The following is an 18,135-nucleotide window of genomic DNA, read 5'->3' as shown; positions in this document are numbered from 1 at the left end:
GACCTAACTGTGCTGGTTGTTCGGGAGATGCTCCTGTCTTGAGATGGCAGGGCAGAAGTCACCTGACCCGTTGCGTGAGCTGGTTGGGACTCACAGGATCAGTGATGTGCTGGTGTGAAGTCATGTTGACTTGTACCAGGTCACCAGAGCTGATGAGTTAAGTTTTCAGGAGTTCTGTAAGCCCCTGTTAAACCTACTTAATATAAAAAATAAGCTGTATAAACTTACAAGTTAATTATATTAAAAACAAGTGTGCTCCATTGGGCAGCACTTATGCTAAAATTGGAATGGTACAGAGAAATTTTTTAAAATGTTTATTTATTTATCTTTGTGCTCTGCGGGCTTCCTCTAGTTGCAGAGAGCGGGGGCTGCTCTCTAGTTGTGGTGCGTGGGCTCCTCCTTGCGGTTGTTCCTCTTGAGGAGCACTGGTTCTAGAACGCACGGGCGTCAGGAGTTGCGGCTCTCAGACGCTAGAGCACAGGCTCAGCAGCTGTGGTGCCCGGGCGTGGTTGCTCCGCGGCATGTGGGATCCTCCTGGATCCGGGATGGAACCTGTGTCTCCTGCATTGGCTGGTGCATTCTTTACCACTGGGCCACCAGGGAGGCCAGCTGCAGAGAAATCAGTGTGGCCCCTGCACAAGGGTAACACAAACTCAGGAAGGGTTCTATACTTTGTCAAGTTGTCGTTTTATTACCAGTGGAAAAATAACAAAGGTGACAAACACTCAAAGCTTACCACTTCCTAATGACCGTATTACATTTCTGTCTCATTTATGCTCCGGAGATGATATATGTCTCCTGTGTGGGAGGATGCCATGTGATAGTGTGCTATTGTCACTGACTCCATCATGAGTGATGTCAGATTGGAAGCTTGAAACTGGCCATGGTGGGTAGATTTGCACGACGAAGATGCAAATGCTCCTGATCCGGGCTTTTTCTCCTGAAGAAACCACTTGATCACCTGCACACTGCTGTACACAAATAAGTTTGTTTATGCCTTCTCTCTCTCCTCTTCCAAAAGCTTGACAGAAAGACTTTAGAAGAAACTATTAAAATTTTAAAACTATTTTAATTTTATTGCGTTGACATCAATATATTTTTAATAGTTCTTTTAAATGGTGACTTTAATAATTTTAAGGACTTTAATAGTTTTAATAACAGTAGGGCTTCCCTGGTGGCTCAGATGGTAAAGAATCTGCCTGCAATGCAGGAGACCCAGGTTTGATCCCTGGGTCAGGAAGATCCCCTGGAGAAGGGAATGACAACCCACTCCAGTATTCTCTTTTTTAAAATTTATTTATTTTTTATTGAAGGATAATTGCTTTATAGAATTTTGCTGTTTTCTGCCAAACCTCAGCATGAATCATCCATAAGTATACACATATCCCCTCCCGTTTGAACCTCCCTCCCATCTCCCTCCCCACCACACCCCCCTAGGTTGATACAGAGCCCCTGTTTGAGTTTTCTGAGCCGTATAGCAAATTCCTGTTGGTTATCTATTTTACATATCGTAGTGTAAGTTTCCATGTTACTCGTTCCATACATCTCAACCTTTCCTCCACTCTCCCATGTCCATAAGTCTATTCTCCATGTCCGTTTCTCCATTGTTGCCCTGCAAATACATTCTTCAGTACCATTTTTCTAGATTCCATATACATGCGTAAGAATATGATAGTTATCTTTCTCTTTCTGACTTACTTCGCTCTGTATTAGTAGGTTCTAGGTTCATCCACCTCATTAGAACTGACTCAAATGTGTTTCTTTTTATGGCTGAGTAATATTCCATTGTGTATATGTACCACAAATTCTTTATCCATTCATCTGTCGATGGACATCTAGGTTGCTTCCATGTTCTAGCTATTGTAAATAGTGCTGCAGTGAACAATGGGATACATGTGTCTCTTTCGGTTTTGGTTTCCTCAGAGTATCTGCCTAGGCCACTCCAGTATTCTTGCCTGGAGAAGTCCGAGTACAGGGGAGCCTGGTGGGCTACAGTCCATGGGGTCACAGAGAGTGAGACAAGACTAGCAACTAAGCACTTTCACAATCATTTTAAAAGGTTATTATTATTATTATTATTTTTTATATTGTAGTGGTTTTTGCCATACATTGACGTGAATCAGCCATGGATTTACATGTATTCCCCATCCCGATCCCCCCTCCCACCTCCCTCCCCACCCCATCCCTCTGGGTCTTCCCAGTGCACCAGCCCCGAGCACTTGTCTCATGCATCCAACCTGGGCTGGTGATCTGCTTCACCCTTGATAATATACATGTTTCGATGCTGTTCTCTCAAAACATCCCACCCTCGCCTTCTCCCACAGAGTCCAAAAGTCTGTTCTGTACATCTGTGTCTCTTTTTCTATTTTGCATATAGGGTTATCGTTACCATCTTTCTAAATTCCATATATATGCGTTAGTATACTGTACTGGTCTTTATCTTTCTGGCTTACTTCACTCTGTATAATGGGCTCCAGTTCCATCCATCTCATCAGAACTGATTCAAATGAATTCTTTTAAACGGCTGAGTAATATTCCATGGTGTATATGTACCACAGCTTCCTTATCCATTCGTCTGCTGATGGGCATCTAGGTTGCTTCCATGTCCTGGCTATTATAAACAGTGCTGCGATGAACACTGGGGTGCATGTGTCTCTTTCAGGTCTGGTTTCCTCGGTGTGTATGCCCAGAAGTGGGATTACTGGGTCATATGGCAGTTCTATTTCCAGTTTTTTAAGAAATCTCCACACAGTTCTCCATAGCGGATGTACTAGTTTGCATTCCCACCAACAGTGTAAGAGGGTTTCATTTTCTCCACACCCTCTCCAGCATTTATTGCTTGTAGACTTTTGGAAAGCAGCCATCCTGACTGGCGTGTAATGGTACCTCATTGTGGTTTTGATTTGCATTTCTCTGATAATGAGTGATGTTGAGCATCTTAAAAGGTTATTTTGAAATATTTTTCAATCAATTAGCTTGATTCAAAATCTCATTTAGTCAAAGTTAAATAGGCTAATCAGCCTTAATATATATAATTATATTAGTTATTTTCTTATTTCATATTTTTATTTCATCTTCTAGTTCCTATCTAATACATATTTCCTCTTAATTCTGAGCTTCTTTTATTTTCATCATTAAGCTTTGACATTTCTATTCCTTATCTCTTAAAACTATATTTTCATCTCTTTCAATGTTTTCTTACATTTTCCTCTTTCAGATCTCTTTCTTTCCAGACCTCTGTCTCTTTCTAAAAAATTAATGGCCCAGTTTTTTCTATCCTCTGTTCTTTCTTGCATTTCTCTTTTTTTCTTAGCTCACTCTCAGGAGCCTTACAACACCTGGGGCTGGATGTTTGCAGTATGGTTTCCTTTAGAACGGCCGGAGTCTCAGATCCATCTGGAGTTCTTCAGAGCACCTTAACCCTCCTGTTATGTCCCTTGTTCTGGCACTAGAATTATGATGTGAGAGTAGCTCGGGGGATCACGTGGTCTTCAGTGCTCTGGCCTCGTATTTCAGGACATTGGAGAACAAAAGCTCCACATCACGTTTGTTTCTGCTGTCGTTTCCCTTTATTGTCCTCTCGGGGGCTCTGTTTAGGAACTCGAGAGGCCTCTTGAGATATGTTCACCTCATCCAGTATCATTTGAAGAAAGAGCACATGTGAGAGAAAGGGGCTATGAGTATTTAAACATCACCTCCCTTCTCCACCTCACTTGCCTTTGCGTAATTTTCTTCTTAGTTGCCCTCACTGTGGCCTTTACTGGGCGGTGCAGTCAGCGGACTGCCGCAGAAGGGCGCCTCCCAGTCAGCTGCCTCCTGGGCCAGAGGCTGACCTGGCCATTGCTTGTCTGGAGAGCTTGAGCCTAGTGCTTGTTAGAGTCACTCACAAAGTCCAGCTGTTTTCCTGCAACAGCGGGAGCAGTTCTGGCGCTGCCTTCTTGGTATTTGGTGAAGGGATGAGAAGGGCTCCATGCTTTCCATACACTTTTCTTCTCCCTGCAAACACGGTAGACAGGTATCCACCTCACCTCTACCTGTACTTCTGGAAACAGACTACTTTAGATCTATCATCTTGCTAAGTTTTCAATATTAAATTCTAAAATACTGAGGGAAAATGTTGTAACTAGTACATTTTATTATGAAACTGAGGGCTAAGACATCCTTAATAATCAATTTTTCAAGTCAAAATGATAAAAAAGTGTATAACATGAAAGGAGCAGCTTGTTTCATGAATAGTTTATACAAGGCAGAGTTTCAGTTATTGTTTCTTACTACTTTGGTTTTGATTTCATGAATGAAATGAAGTTTAAAAAACTTCATGCTTATAGACAAATAATAAATGGTACACTGAACTCGTGTGTACTTTCACTTAGATTCACCAGTTCCCAACATTTTTGCCACACTTGCTTTTGATGTGTGTGCTGTCTCCCTATATATTTATTATGTTTATATTTATGTTTGTGTTTTATTATTATTTTCATTTGACTAGACTCTTTTTTAAATTTTATTTTTAATGGAAGAATAATTGCTTTATAGTATTGTGTTGGTCTCCACCAAACATCAACATGAATCAGCCATGGGTTTACCCAAGTCCCCTCCCACCTGAACATCCCTCCCGCCTTCCTCCCCATCCCATCCCTCTAGGATGTTACCAAGCCCCAGTTTGAGTTCCTTGAGTCATATAGCAAATTCCCATTGGCTCTCTATTTTGCATATGGTAATGCATGTTTCCATGTCACTCTCTCCATGCCTTCCACCCTCTCCTTCCTCCCCCACCAGCTCTGTCCGTAAGTCTGTTCTCAATGTCTGTATCTCCATTGCTGCTCGGCAAATAGTTCATCAGTACCATCTTTCTAGATTTCATATTTATGCGTTAGTATATGGCATTTGTTTTTCTCTTTCTGACTTACTTCACTGTAGGTTCGTCCACCTCATTAGGACTGACTCAAATGTATTCCTTTTTTATGGCTGAGTAATATTCCAGTTTACATATGTACCACAGCTTCTTTATCCATTCATTTGTTGATGGACACCTAGGTTGCTTCCATGCCCTAGCTATTGTAAATAGAACTGCAGTGAACATTGGGGTACATGTGTCTTTTTAAATGTTGATTTCCTCAGGGTATATGCCTGGTAGTGGTTTTGCTGGGTCATATGGTGTTTTTATTCCTAGTTTTTTAAGGATTCTCTATTTTGTTCTCCATAGGGGCTGTATAAATTTGCATTCCCACCAATAGTGCAAGAGGGTTCCCTTTTCTCCACGCCCTCTCTAGCATTTGTTGTTTGTAGATTTTTTGGTGATGGCCATTCTGACAGGTGTGAGGTGATATCTCATTGTAGCTTTGATTTGCATTTCTCTAATAGTGAGCAATGTTGAGCATCTTTTCGTGTGTTTATTAGCCATCTTTATATCTTCTTTGGAGAAATGTCTGCTTAGGTCTTTTCCCCACTTTTTGATTGGGTTGTTTTTCTGGTATTGATTTGTATCATTTTACTAGGCTTTGAGAGTAAGTTGTAGACACTGTGACCTTTTCCCTTAAATACTCGAATGTATATCCTCTGAGAACAAGAACATTCTCTTTTATAAGCCATAGGTTGTGTGTGTGTGTATGTTTAAAAATAATCTTAGAGTCAAGCACTTGAGGAGAACTTTAAGAAGCCATTTGGCTCCTTCCCCTGCTTCTTGCAGTTTAGCTCCTAAACAGTACAAAATTGGTATTTTTCAGGAGTGATGTATGCAGATTTCTACATGGAACGTGCCTATAATAGAGTATGTGAAGCAGAAGGACCATTCTCATGATGTTTACATGTGTCCCTGTAAACAAAGAAGCAAACACGGGCTACGCTAAACAAAACCGTATCTGAGGGCCACATTTCTTCCTTTGGTCATCAGCTTGTGATCCCTGAATCTGTGTTCAGGGCTCTCATGGGGTGGCATACTCACAGCTTTCTGTAGAAGCACCTTGTTACAGTCAAGTTCTTTTTTAAGTCTAACTAAATGCACAGTTGAGATTTATGAGAGATAGTGGTGTGCAGTGGTTAAGAGTGTGGAGTCCAGCCTGTGTGTGCGTCTGAATCCCAATTCCGCTACTTACTAGGATCTTGGGGAAATTACCAGACGTTTCTGTGGTTCAGTTTCCTCCATATATAAAACAACAGTGCCTACCCCACAGAGCTATTGTGAGGAGATATTTTTTCTCATATCCATACAGATCATGATCATGTCATAAGGGAGGTGAATGAGACGTAAGGTCTGTTCTTTCTAGAAGTCTTAGAGGAGATGTCTGTTCTTAGCCAGAAGGCTAGTTAACCTACTTTTCTCACATCGTGAGGGCTTTTGTTTCTGTTTTCATCCCTGTTCTCTGCTTAGCCCCCTTGTCAGACTTCTCCACAGCTCCTGAGATTTCCCTAGTCCCAAGGAAGTCATTGCTTTAACATATTGGCTATATGTGACCTCGGGTCCATTCCTGAATGCCTTTGGGGTTTAATTTCTTCCTCTGAAAATGGAGATACTAGTAGTGCCTACTTCCTGAGGATTAAATGAGGTGATAGAATGTGCCGGGCACAGAGTGCGTGCTCTAGAGCTGCGAGCTTCAGGCATGATGTCTGTTTTCTCCAGTGGGCATCCTCCACAACCGTGTATTCCGAACTTCTGGTCTAGATTTTCTTACCACTGGCACTCTTGCTGGTGGTGGTGGTGGTGGTGTTCCTCTTTCTTCTACGAGTGCTGTTACTAAGGTACTGCACGTGCGTGCTCTGTCGCTCAGCTGTGTCCAACTCTGCGTGACTCTGTGGGCGTAGCCCACCACGTTCCTCTCTTCATGGGATTCTCTAGGCAAGAATACTGGAGTGGGTTGCCATTTCCCACTCCATATTAAGATACCAGTGGTCTTCTTTTGTCCAAATCTAAGATAGTTCTTATTCTTTTGGCCATCTTTAATATTTTTAACAGTAGAGATCAGCCTGCAACAGAGGTACGGAGCAGGGGGCACTTAAAGGGGTTACAGGAAGAAGAGAGGGTCAGATGAAGGGAAGGGAAGGGAAGAGATGAGGGAGTGAGAGAGACCTGGACTGATTGATGAGTAGAGAGCCAGTGATGGAAGTATTTTGCAGAGGGGTTAGACATGGAGTGGATGAGTGGGGAATGGAGTCGACAGTTACAAGAGAAATAATTTCTAAGTATTGTAATAGCAAAAGGAAGCTGAGAAATAGAATAGTTGGAGGTGGTCGGGCACCCATCGAAATTTTTTCAAGATAAGGAAGATTGTGAATGTTTTACAGCCAAAGAGCTAGCAAATAATAAAGAATGAAGATGCTGAAAGAGAGGCACATGTGTCAAGAACAAGAGCCAAGACAATGGAGCGGGGTTAGCTTTGTTAGGAAGAGTGCTTTTTTTCCCTCCACGGTTGAGAGAGTAAGGAAGGAGGTTTGCTTCCCTGGTGGCTCAGATGGTAAAGAATCCCGTAATCCGCGAGACACAGGTTCGATCCCTGGGTTGGGAAGATCCCCTAGAGAAGGGAATGGCAACGCACTCCAGTATTCTTGCCTGGAGAATTCCATGAACAGAGGAGCCTGATGAACAGAGGAGCCTGTGTCCATGGGGTCACAAAGAGTCAGATGCAGTTGAGTGACTGACACGTTCACTTTCATGTACACACCTGTAGTGGTGTGAGAGAAGTGCATGGAAAGCTGGTAGTATGGACTGAAGGTTTGAGTCCTTCTCAGATTCATATATTTTAGGCCCTTACCCTCAGCAGGATGGTATTTGGAGGTGGGACCTTTGAGAGGTGATTAGGTTTAGATGAGGTCATGAGAGTGGAGCCCCCCAAAGGAGAGGGAGACCTAAGCCTGCTCTTTTCCCGCTATGAGGTCACAACAGGAAGAAGGTCACCTGCAACCTGGGACGCGGGCTGTCACCAGACCCCAAATCGGTTAGTGCTTTAATCTCGGATTTCAGGCCCCTAGAACTAGGAGAAATGAATGTCTGTGGTTTAGGTTCCCTCGTCTGTGGTATGTTGTTAGAGCAACCGGAGCTGAGTGAGGAGGGTCGGTGATGGTGCCGACCTCAGCAGTTTTCATTTCTTTGGTGAAGTAGGTGATAGGGTTTTCTGCTGAGATTAAGGGAGGCCATGCTTTGGAGCTTGAGGCCAGAGAGGATTCAGGATAGCTCTTTGGGAAGTTTGCTAGGGCATCAACATGAGATGAGAGAAAGGATTGTCAGGCAGCGTCCAGGACACTTGATGCTAGATGGCGTGAATCTGTAGTGGGCCACAGGTTTTTGTTGTTTTCTTCCAGCAGTGCTTTGCGGTAACAGGAAATTAAAATTAGAGACGTAGAGATGCTCAGGGTTATGGATCAATAGAGCAGGCAGGATGGAAGGTTAAGGGACCCAGAATCCGGGGTGGTGATAATGGAAATTTTGAGTAGTTGACTGTGGAATATTGAGCAACCCGATGTGTAGATTAATTAACTGCCAAACACTGCATGAGTGAACCCAGGGGAAACTGGTGGAGGAACCATCCAGCCAACCTACAGAATTATGAAAAATAAGAACTCGTTGTTGTTTAAGACGCTACATTTTGGGCAGTGTGTGATCCAGCAGTGGAAACCTGCAATGCTCTGCCTCATGTTGGGCAATTGGGACTGGGAGCCTGGGGGCAAGGGAGCCGGTGCAGCAGGTCAGGCCCTGGGGAAGCAGAGCAGAAGAGAATGGAGAGAGAAAGAAAAGACTTCACATCCCATTCCCAAACCACAAACTAGGGTTATAGATATGAATTGTATATAGAGTAGTCTAGTAGACTAGAGGTAAAAATGTGTCATGTTCCTGTACTTTTCTAAATCTAGTCTAATTCCATTTCCCCACGTGCCAGACCAGAAAAAGTTCAACATTAGCAATTTGGTGGCTCCTTCTTTTCTTCTCCCATATTGTCCTCAGTTAGTTAGTGTTAGTCGTTCAGTTGTGTCCAACTCTATACGACCCTCTGGGCTGTAGCCCACCAGGATCCTCTGTCCATGGAATTCTCCAGGTAAGAATACTGGAGTGGGTTGCTATTTCCTTCTCCACGGGAACTTCCTGACCCAGGGATTGAATACACACAGGTCTCCAGCATTGCAGGCCGATTCTTTACTGTCTGAGTCACCGGGGACCACATTGTCCTAGGAGGCTAATGCAGTCTTTAGGGAAAACAAGGGCAGGGAAACCGCTGTGCTGCTGAGACGTCTAGACCTGAAGCCATGGGCATCACCCCCTTCCTCTGTGCCCAGGTCGGCTGCAGGGATCCTGACCACAGCTTCCAGAGCCCAGAGCACAGAGGAGGAGATTAGCTTTCTGCTGAAAGGGAGGGTGGGCGAGCTAGAGAACCTGTTGTTTGTGTACAGGTGAGCTTTTGACGTTTTGTATTGTTCTCAAGGCCACTGTGGACCCTCAGCTGAAGGGTCTTTGCCCTTTTCTCTTATATCATCAGGACTAGACAGAAAGAAGTTCCTTGATGCTGAGAGGACGTTAGGCTTTGTTTTCTATGGTCTGCCTGGGCAAAGTGAGACAGTCTAGCCCAGTGCCCTCAGAGAGCAGAAGATGGTGATGGGTTCTTCAAAGCAAAGTGGAAAGAGGGACAGAGTAAAATATTCTAAGACTGCAAGGAGGAATCTACCGCCTTCTTATAGGAAGCAGCTTGCTGGTGGCAGGTCTTCAGGTGAGATGGCCATGTGGATGTAGCACTAAACGCCCGCCCCAGCCCTTCCCACCTCCTCGGGAAGCCCATCTGTTCAGCTGATGGTGCCCAAATCAGTCTTCTATTTAACCCTGGTCCATTCCCATTGGTATTTAAACATGCTCGCGTCTTTCTGGTCTTAAAAAATAAAAAATCTCCCTTGATACCATGTCCCCCCTCCAGACATCAGTTCTTCCCCTTCACTGCACAGATCCATCCACCTGATTTCTCCTCAGCCTTCAAGTGGAAATATCCTTGGTCCAAAATCAGAACTATCTCCTTCTTTACTAATTACAGTGGACATTTTTCAGAACTTATCTTCCTTGACCTTTCAGCAGCATTTAACACTGAAGATGACTCAATTTTTTTCATCTCTTTCCTTAGTTTCCATGACATCACCCTGTCCTGAATTTCAGCTTATTTCCTGGCTCCTCTTCTCTGAGTCTAGTGCAGATTCCTCATCCGTGGACCATTGTGTCAGTGGGGAGACTCCTGTGAGCTCTTCCTGGGTCGTCATCTCTTCCAGCCAGGGCACTCTTCGTACAGGCGCTCTTCTGCTCCCGTGGCTTTGTTACCAGATCTGTTTCCAGCCCAGATTTTCTCCTATGCATCTTTATACATGTCAAGTCTACCCTTAGATTTTATCCCCTTCGAAAGCTAGTAAGTTAGCCTGTTACTGTTTCTTGGATATTGGCAGAAGACGTGAGACCTGGGTCAGCAACCCAGGACTTCATTTAAATATGGTTGAGGGAATTCCCTGGAGGTCCAGTGCTTAAGACTCTGTGCTTCCACTGCAGGGGGCACGGGTTCGACCCCTGGTCAGAAAACTAAGATTCTGCATGCTTTGACATGTGGCCAGTAAATAAGTAAATAAATGAATAAGGTTGAAAGTTTCTCATAGTGGCACAGGGGGGATAAATTACATTGCTGACACAGCACAATGCAATTCTAATTTTCTGTTTATGTATTGTACCTGTCTTCACAAAGTGCATCATAATGGCAGCTATTCCTTAGAAAATAACCATCAAAAGAAGGATTGCATATATAATTTAAATTTTTCTAGTAGTAGTATTTTTAAAAAGTAAAAGAGAAACAGGTAAAACAATATGTTTTATTTAACCAATATGTCTAAAATATGATTTCAACATGTAATCAATTAAAAATTATTAATGGATGTTTTACATTTTTTTAATACTAGTTTTTGAAATCCATATATATGTTTCACTTAGAGCCCATTTTAATCTGGACTAGTCACATTTCCAGTGCTCTATAGCCAGGTGGAGGTAGTAGCTTCTGTATTGCATGGTGCAGGCCTGAAATTTCTCTTTTTTTCCCCCAGTGCACCTCCCCAAGATTTCTAACCAGCAGGGGCATACAAACAGTACCCTCCTCACTTCCCTGCCTTCCCTTTGTTTCTGTGAGTTAAGGCAGCCTTTATTCTTATCCTTCTGAGTCTGGAGTTGAAGCAGTTCTCTGATTCACAGAACAGAAGGCCTAGAAGGTTATGGAGGAGATAAATCCATGACTGTTTATCAAATTATATATTTTTTGTCCCTGCCTCATTAACTATTTGTTCTAACATATGCAATACCCAGTCTGATGTTACAAGAGTATTACTACATTGGTGTTAGCCAGTTTCATTGGTCATCTTTAGCTGCTTCTTGAGAGAAAGTATAATTTCATAAAACATTTTTAGTCTCTAGTAACAGCATCATGTTCAGATCCTGCCTTAGTGAGGCACGTGGGCATGAAAAGCAGTGAGACTAAGGAGACCAGGGAGGTACGAAATAGAGTTGACACGAAGACATTACATGTTTAGTTGGCCCTCAAATCAGTCAGTGAACACCAGGAATCCTATATTCCACAGTTATTGACTTCAGGTTTTTCTCCTGATACTCATCCTTCAGCCTCCTGAAGTGAAGAACTTAAAAATTCTTATTTAAAATGTTTTCTCTGTAAAATAGAGAGTAAATATAATACCACAGATATTAGCCAGAATGGTAAAGAAGTTAAATATTCTAGTTAAGTGAACATTAGTTAAGTTGCTAACATTAGTTAACATTAACATTTAGTTAAGTTGAACAAATTAACTTTCAAAATATCACAACTTTTTAACCATTTTAAATGAAAACATTTAATAGTCTATTATAAATCCCCTGTCTGAGCATCCAGGGAGTACTGAATATAGCTTATACTTTTCTTAGGTTATTGATAAATTGAATTACATTCCTATGGGGGAGGAGGTGAGGAATAACTAATATTTATTGAGTGTCTACTCTGTCAAGTGCTGTGCTTTATGTTATGGTATCTCATATTATTTGGCCATTAGAGTATTCTCAGCCCAGTTCTGAGTATTTCAAGGAAGAATCTTGTGTTTCACCTGCCAGGTAGGCTTATGCATGCAGATTAACCTGCCCAGTCTAGCAAATTACAGGGCTGGAGTTGGAACCCTAGCAGTCTGCCAATGGCTTCCCCAGTGGCTCAGCAGTAAAGAATCTGCCTGCAAAGGAAGAGATTCAAGAGGCGAGGGTTTGATCCCTGGGTTGGGAAGATCTCCAGGAGAAGGAAATGGCAGCTCGCTCCAGTATTCTTGCCTGGGAAATCCCAGGATATAGGAGCCTGGTGGGCTATGGCCCATGGGGTCTCAAAAAAGTTGGACCTGACTGAGTGACTAAACAACAATAGTCTGCCACTAGAGGTTCTACTTTTAGGTACCCTGCCTCTAGACTTCACCTCCTTAGACATTATCATCCTCATTTTACAGATGTGGAAACTGTGGCTCAAAAGAATTAACTAACACTTAAAACCAGTTAGGAAGTGGCAGGGTTTGCGCTTGCCAGTCAACACAAACACTTCTTTCTTCTCTCTTGGGTTCACTAGTCTGCCTTTTCCTTTCCTCAGAAAGTATCTTCCATCCTCTTGAGGCAATGTTTATTACATGACTTTTTTTGCTGTGCTACACCTGCTGTGAAATAATTTAGAGAAACATAGTGCTTGTTTTTTCAGAGTTTATATTCTAAAACAATTGACTGCTTTTTTCCCCACAGAGAGGTCGGAACAATTATCAGGTCATTAGGATGCTGCCCTAGTGAAGGAGAGCTACATGATCTGATTGCAGAGGTAAGTAGGCGAAGAAACTTTTATTCATGGCTGAATGAAATGGAATGACTCTTTGCGTGGCTCTATCTTCTTGTAATTAAAAAAAGCCAATCCTTACCTGAAGTGAAAAATGCCCTAAATTACCAGATGTACTTAGTGAAGACATTAGGACAGCTATGAACGTGCATGCATGCTAAGTCACTTTAGTCGTGTCTGACGCTTTGCGACGCCATGGGCTGTAGCCCGCCTGGCTCTGTCCATGGGATTCTCCAGGCAAGAATACTTGAGTGGGTTGCCATGCCCTCCTCCAGGGGATCTTTCTGACCCAGGAATCAAAACCGTGACTCCTGCATTGCAGGTGGATTCTTTACCGCTGAGCCACCAGGGAAGCCCTAGGACAGCTATGTGAATTAGCAAATCAACAGGATCTGGAAGAATTGATATCAGATCTTAAAGAAATGTTTATGACCAAGTAATGCGATGGCTCAAGTAAGGACCTCACTTTAGACATTACACTCTTTGTAATTAGTTGAAGAAAGGCCAGTAGACACAGGGGACTGACTGTATGCAGAATGAAAATTGACAGATGAATATAGTAAATAATGTCAGTTTACAGGGAGTAGAAAGAGTAAAGACTGTACAGAATATATCTGAGGAAATAAAACTAACTTTCACAATTAGTAGTGAATAAAATAATAACTCACTTGACATTGAATTTTGAAAATGCTTATTTGTAATAGTGTAGATGAGTTGCTGGAGGGAATTATCTTATAAACGGTGATGAGAAGCCCAAAACCAGAGAGCTTCACGCCTTGTTTGGTTTTCCAGAAAAGTATCTGATCAAATTTCAAGTACAACTTTCAGTTTAACAAAGCAGAGGCCTGGAGGGAAAAAAACTACCTGGGCAGTCACTAGAAAACTCTTTTCAAACTTGTTTATTAGGTATGTGGATTTTGGTGGAGGCCAAGTATCAACAAAGAGGATAGGGACAAAGGCAAGCATGTATGATTTTATTTATCTCCTTATTCCTTGCACCCAGCATAGTACTTGCTTCTTTGGGAAGGAAGTGACTCTGGGTGAGTCGCTTAACCTCTGCATCAGTTTCTCCATAATAATACTTACTTCAGAATTTGCTTCAAAGATAAATGAAATAATGTATAAGAAGACAAATTTTGAATCCTGAAGTACATAGATTGGAAAGATGACTGTTGCTCCACATTAACAATTTTAAAATTTAATTATTTTGTATTGGAATATAGTTTATCTACAATGTTGTTAGTTTTAGGTATACAGCAAGTGATTGTTGTACACATACATATATACATTCTTTTTCAGATTCTTTTCCTATATAGGTTGTTACAGAATCTTGAGTAGAGTTTCCTGTGCTATGCAGTAGCACAGGAAACTTGTTTATTGTCTGTTTTATACATAGTAGTGAGGATATGTTAATCATAAACTCCTAATTTATCCTTCCCCCACATTTCCTCTTTAGTAACGATGTTTGTTTTCTAACTCTGTGAGTCTGTTTCTGTTTTGTCCATAAGTTCATTCGCATTACCATCTTGATAACTAAAACCAAGTACCAATTTTTTATTAGCATTTAAAAATATTCAGTAAAGCAGGAAACGGTTTTCCATTTTGGGATCCAGCAAAGTCATTTTTACTGAGTAGCGGGAAAAACCATCTCCTGCACTGGTCCTCACTAACAAAAAGTGTTGATCGCTCCCTTAAAGTGACTATCATCAAAGCTAGAATTTGTACTGGGGAGAGGAAAGTTGGCACTGTAGAAGAGCTAGAACTGGAAGATGAATTTACAGTGAAATCACAATTATGGTTTGTAATTGAGTAGACTAAGTGGAGCAGTAATGAAAAATACCTCTGAAACTTTAGAACCTAATTCTTTTATGGTTTGCTTGTATGTTTTAATCTATAGCAGGGATCAGCAAACCACAACTCCTGGGCCAAATCCAGTCCACAACCTACTTTTGTAAAGTTTTATTGTAACATAGCTAGACTCATTTTGTTGTTGCTGTTCAGTTGCTAAGTCACGTCCGACTCTTTGCAACCCCATGGACTGTAGCACGCCAGGCTCCTCTGTCCCCCCCTAGCTCCTGGAGTTTGCTCAGATTCATGTCCATGAAGTCAGTGATACTATCTAACCATCTTATCCTTCACTGCCCCTTTTTCCTTTTGCCTTCAATCTTCCGCATCAACAGGGTAAGACTCATTTAGTTACATATTATCTATAGCTACTTACTTACTACAAGAGTGGATTTAAGAGACCATATGATTTGCAAAGCTTAAAGGTTCTGGCCTTTTACAGAAAAGGTTTGCCAACTCCTGATCTATATATAGGCTTCTTTTGCAAAGTAGAACAAATACTACATCTAGTGTTGAGAGATTGAGGTTCAGATCCCATAACTACTGCTTACAGCTGTGTTACCTTTGGTGAGCTACTTAATCTTTCAAAGTCTGGTTTCACATGCAAAAGAAATGCAACAATACCATGGTGTTTTATGAGTATTAAATTTAATAACTGTAAGGAATCAGCTGTTACTTGGTGGGCACTCTGCATATTTGGATTTGCTTGCTCTGTAGATGACTTGCTACCAAAACACCCTCACAGGTTTGGGCAGTTAGTTAGCCACAGTAGGTGTTCAGGTCCCAATGTTTTATTTTGTCTTTACCGTTTTCTTAGGTACATTGACACGACTTTTGAAAATTACAGATATTTAGAACAGTTATGATCTCATAAAGATCACTGAGCTATCTAAGCTCTATATAAATGTTTTTCTGTACTTATTCACAACGCAGTTTATTCACATTGCATTCTAGCAATATGCTTGAAAAGGTTTGCATGTGACTGTCCTTTTTGAAGTTTCCCAAATAATTGAGAGGAAAAAAAGCACACAGATATTTGATACATACATACATACAAAGCTACATAATAGTGAACGTCTAGAGGTAGATGTCCTATCACTAAATGCTCTGTAGTAGTTTCAGAACTGAAACTGTTTCTGCCTCATTTGTTCTGAAATGAAATAGTGACTATACTTTAAAATTCTTCTATAAAAAATTGAAGTCTGTGTTTGGTTCTCTAATCGTCATTTACTTGAATTTTATTGTAGATTCATACTAACTTTCAGTTCTCCACTTCCTGGAGATGAATTTGAAATCCAGTGTTTCTCTTGAACTAGATCATTTTAAAAAATCACTCAACATTGATCCCTCTACTTAATATTCTGTAGTTAACCACTGGTCCCACATAATCTCTGCCTGTTTGGAATGTCACAAACCCAGCAAAAATGAGAAAGGTTAATGAAAATCTTATCAACATACAGATTACTGAACAATTTTTCCTTTGATGTTAAGTCAGAGCCGCCTGGGATCTTCAGTGTGCAAGGGCTGGGAGGAGATAATGACGTTTCAGTACAAGTGGAAAGGATACTTAGTGGTCTACATCCTTTACAGTTCAAACCTAAGGGAGGTGGGAGGGGGGATCGGGGTGGGGAATACTTGTAAATCCACGGCTGATTCATGTCAGTGTATGACAAAAACCACTACAATATTGTAAAGTAATTAGCCTCCAACTAATAAAAATAAATGGAAAACAACAAACAAACAAACAAAAAAGTTCAAACCTAAGTGTACTTATGGAGAATTTAAAGTAATTACAAAAGAGAACTAAAAGATGTTTGGAAAATAATATCAATGCTGGTGAGATTATTACATTGCACAGTGATTTTTAAAAAGGTCAAGTCATGAGGAAAGTCTAAAAATCAAAAGTGTGTGTGCACCTAATAATAGAACTTTAATATACATAAAGCAAACATAGACAGATTAGAAGGAAAAACAGACAATTCCATAATCACAGATGACGATTACAGTAAACTGCTCTAAGTAACTGATAGAATAGCCATATAAAATATTAGCAGAGATATAGAATATATGAACAATACCATCAACCACTCCAACCTAATTAGTATTTATAGAATACTACCCTGAACAACTGCAATATACATGTTCTTTCCATGTGTACATGGAGTGTTCATTAAGATAGTTTAAGTATTAGGCCACAAAACAAGTCTTAGTAGATTTTTAATACCAAAAAAAATGAATTAAATAGAGAGCAATTGAGAATAAGATCATTAGGAAATCCTCAAGTACTTGGAATTATACTTCTTTTTTAAAAATTTTATTTATTTTTTTATTGAGGGATAATTGCTTTACAGAATTTTGTTGCTTTCTTTCAAACCTCAACACGAATCACTGATAGGTATAAATATATCCCCTCCTTTTTGAAACTCTCTCCCATCTCCCTCCTCATCCCACCTCTCTAGGTTGATACAAAGCCCCTGTTTGAGTTTCCTGAGCCATAGAGCAAATTCCTGTTGGCTATGAATTTTACATATAGTAATGTATGTTTCCATGTTATTCTTTCCATACATCTCACCTCTCCTCCCCTCTCCCCATAAGCAACATACTTCTAAATAATTCATGAATCAAAGAAGAAATCTCAAGGAAAATTAGAAAACATTTTGTCCTGAGTGATAGGGAAGATGCAACATGTCAAACTTTGTGGGATGCAGGTAAAACATCACTTAGAGGACAGTTTACCACTTTAAGTGTTTATATTAGAAAAGACAAAAAAATCTGCAAATAATTATCTAAATTCTCATCTTAAGAAACTAGGCTTCCTTGGCCCACCAGACCGAGCGCCTGTGCGAGCTCGTGTGGGCCTCTACCCGGCTGCCCTCCTTCCCGTCAGAGCACAGGACGGGGATCTGGGGTCTCTGGCAGCTTCTGGAACCTCGGGCTGTGACGTCACCCCACCCTGCCCCCGCACACCTGCAGCCAGACCCCACTTAACTTGATCAACCAGGGCCAGGAGCTGCCGCAGGGTTTGAACGTGCCAACAAGCATCCGTCTCCCTCCCTGAGCCCGGGGGGCTTCACTGAAAGGCCACCAGGCCTAACCTCATTATGAGGACCAGACACCGCGCACGTCCACAGCCTGGAAGCAGGAGCCTGGCCTGGCCACAGACCTTATCGGCAGCAGCGTTTTAATTGGGTTAGAAAAGATTTTGTTGGGGGCGATCTTTTCTTGGGTACAAGGGGTAAATGACTCAATTGTCTTAGAATGTCCTCAAATGTGATGAAAGACAAGGCAAAATGAGGGCTGGGCTGTTAGATGGGGCCCTTTCTTAGCACTGGCACCCAAGTAACCGCCAGGAAGGAAGCTTGAGGTCAGACACCGAGCCCAGTTCTCCATTAGGTCCCCCGGCTCAGTGTCAGGGCTCTCAGTACTTGTAGGGACTGACAAAAAA

The 18,135-nt window shown here is 41.6% G+C and overlaps 1 protein-coding gene across 3 annotated transcripts in view; it reads left to right on the top strand.

Annotated features, from left to right (window-relative positions):
• The window catches only part of EFCAB2 (EF-hand calcium binding domain 2), a 130,034-nt gene that overhangs the window by 61,432 nt on the left and 50,467 nt on the right, over window positions 1-18,135 (top strand). For all 3 annotated transcript variants that reach the window (XM_043923684.1, XM_043923682.1, XM_043923683.1), the window contains exon 3: window positions 12,758-12,830. In XM_043923684.1, the coding sequence (XP_043779619.1) occupies window positions 12,758-12,830 (73 nt within the window). The remainder of the gene's footprint in view (window positions 1-12,757; window positions 12,831-18,135) is intronic.

Source organism: Cervus elaphus, chromosome 14 (assembly GCF_910594005.1).
Source record: "Cervus elaphus chromosome 14, mCerEla1.1, whole genome shotgun sequence".
NCBI classification, from domain to species: Eukaryota; Metazoa; Chordata; class Mammalia; order Artiodactyla; family Cervidae; genus Cervus; species Cervus elaphus.
Note: the sequence above shows the minus strand (reverse complement) of the source record. Positions and strands in the feature narration are given on the sequence as shown.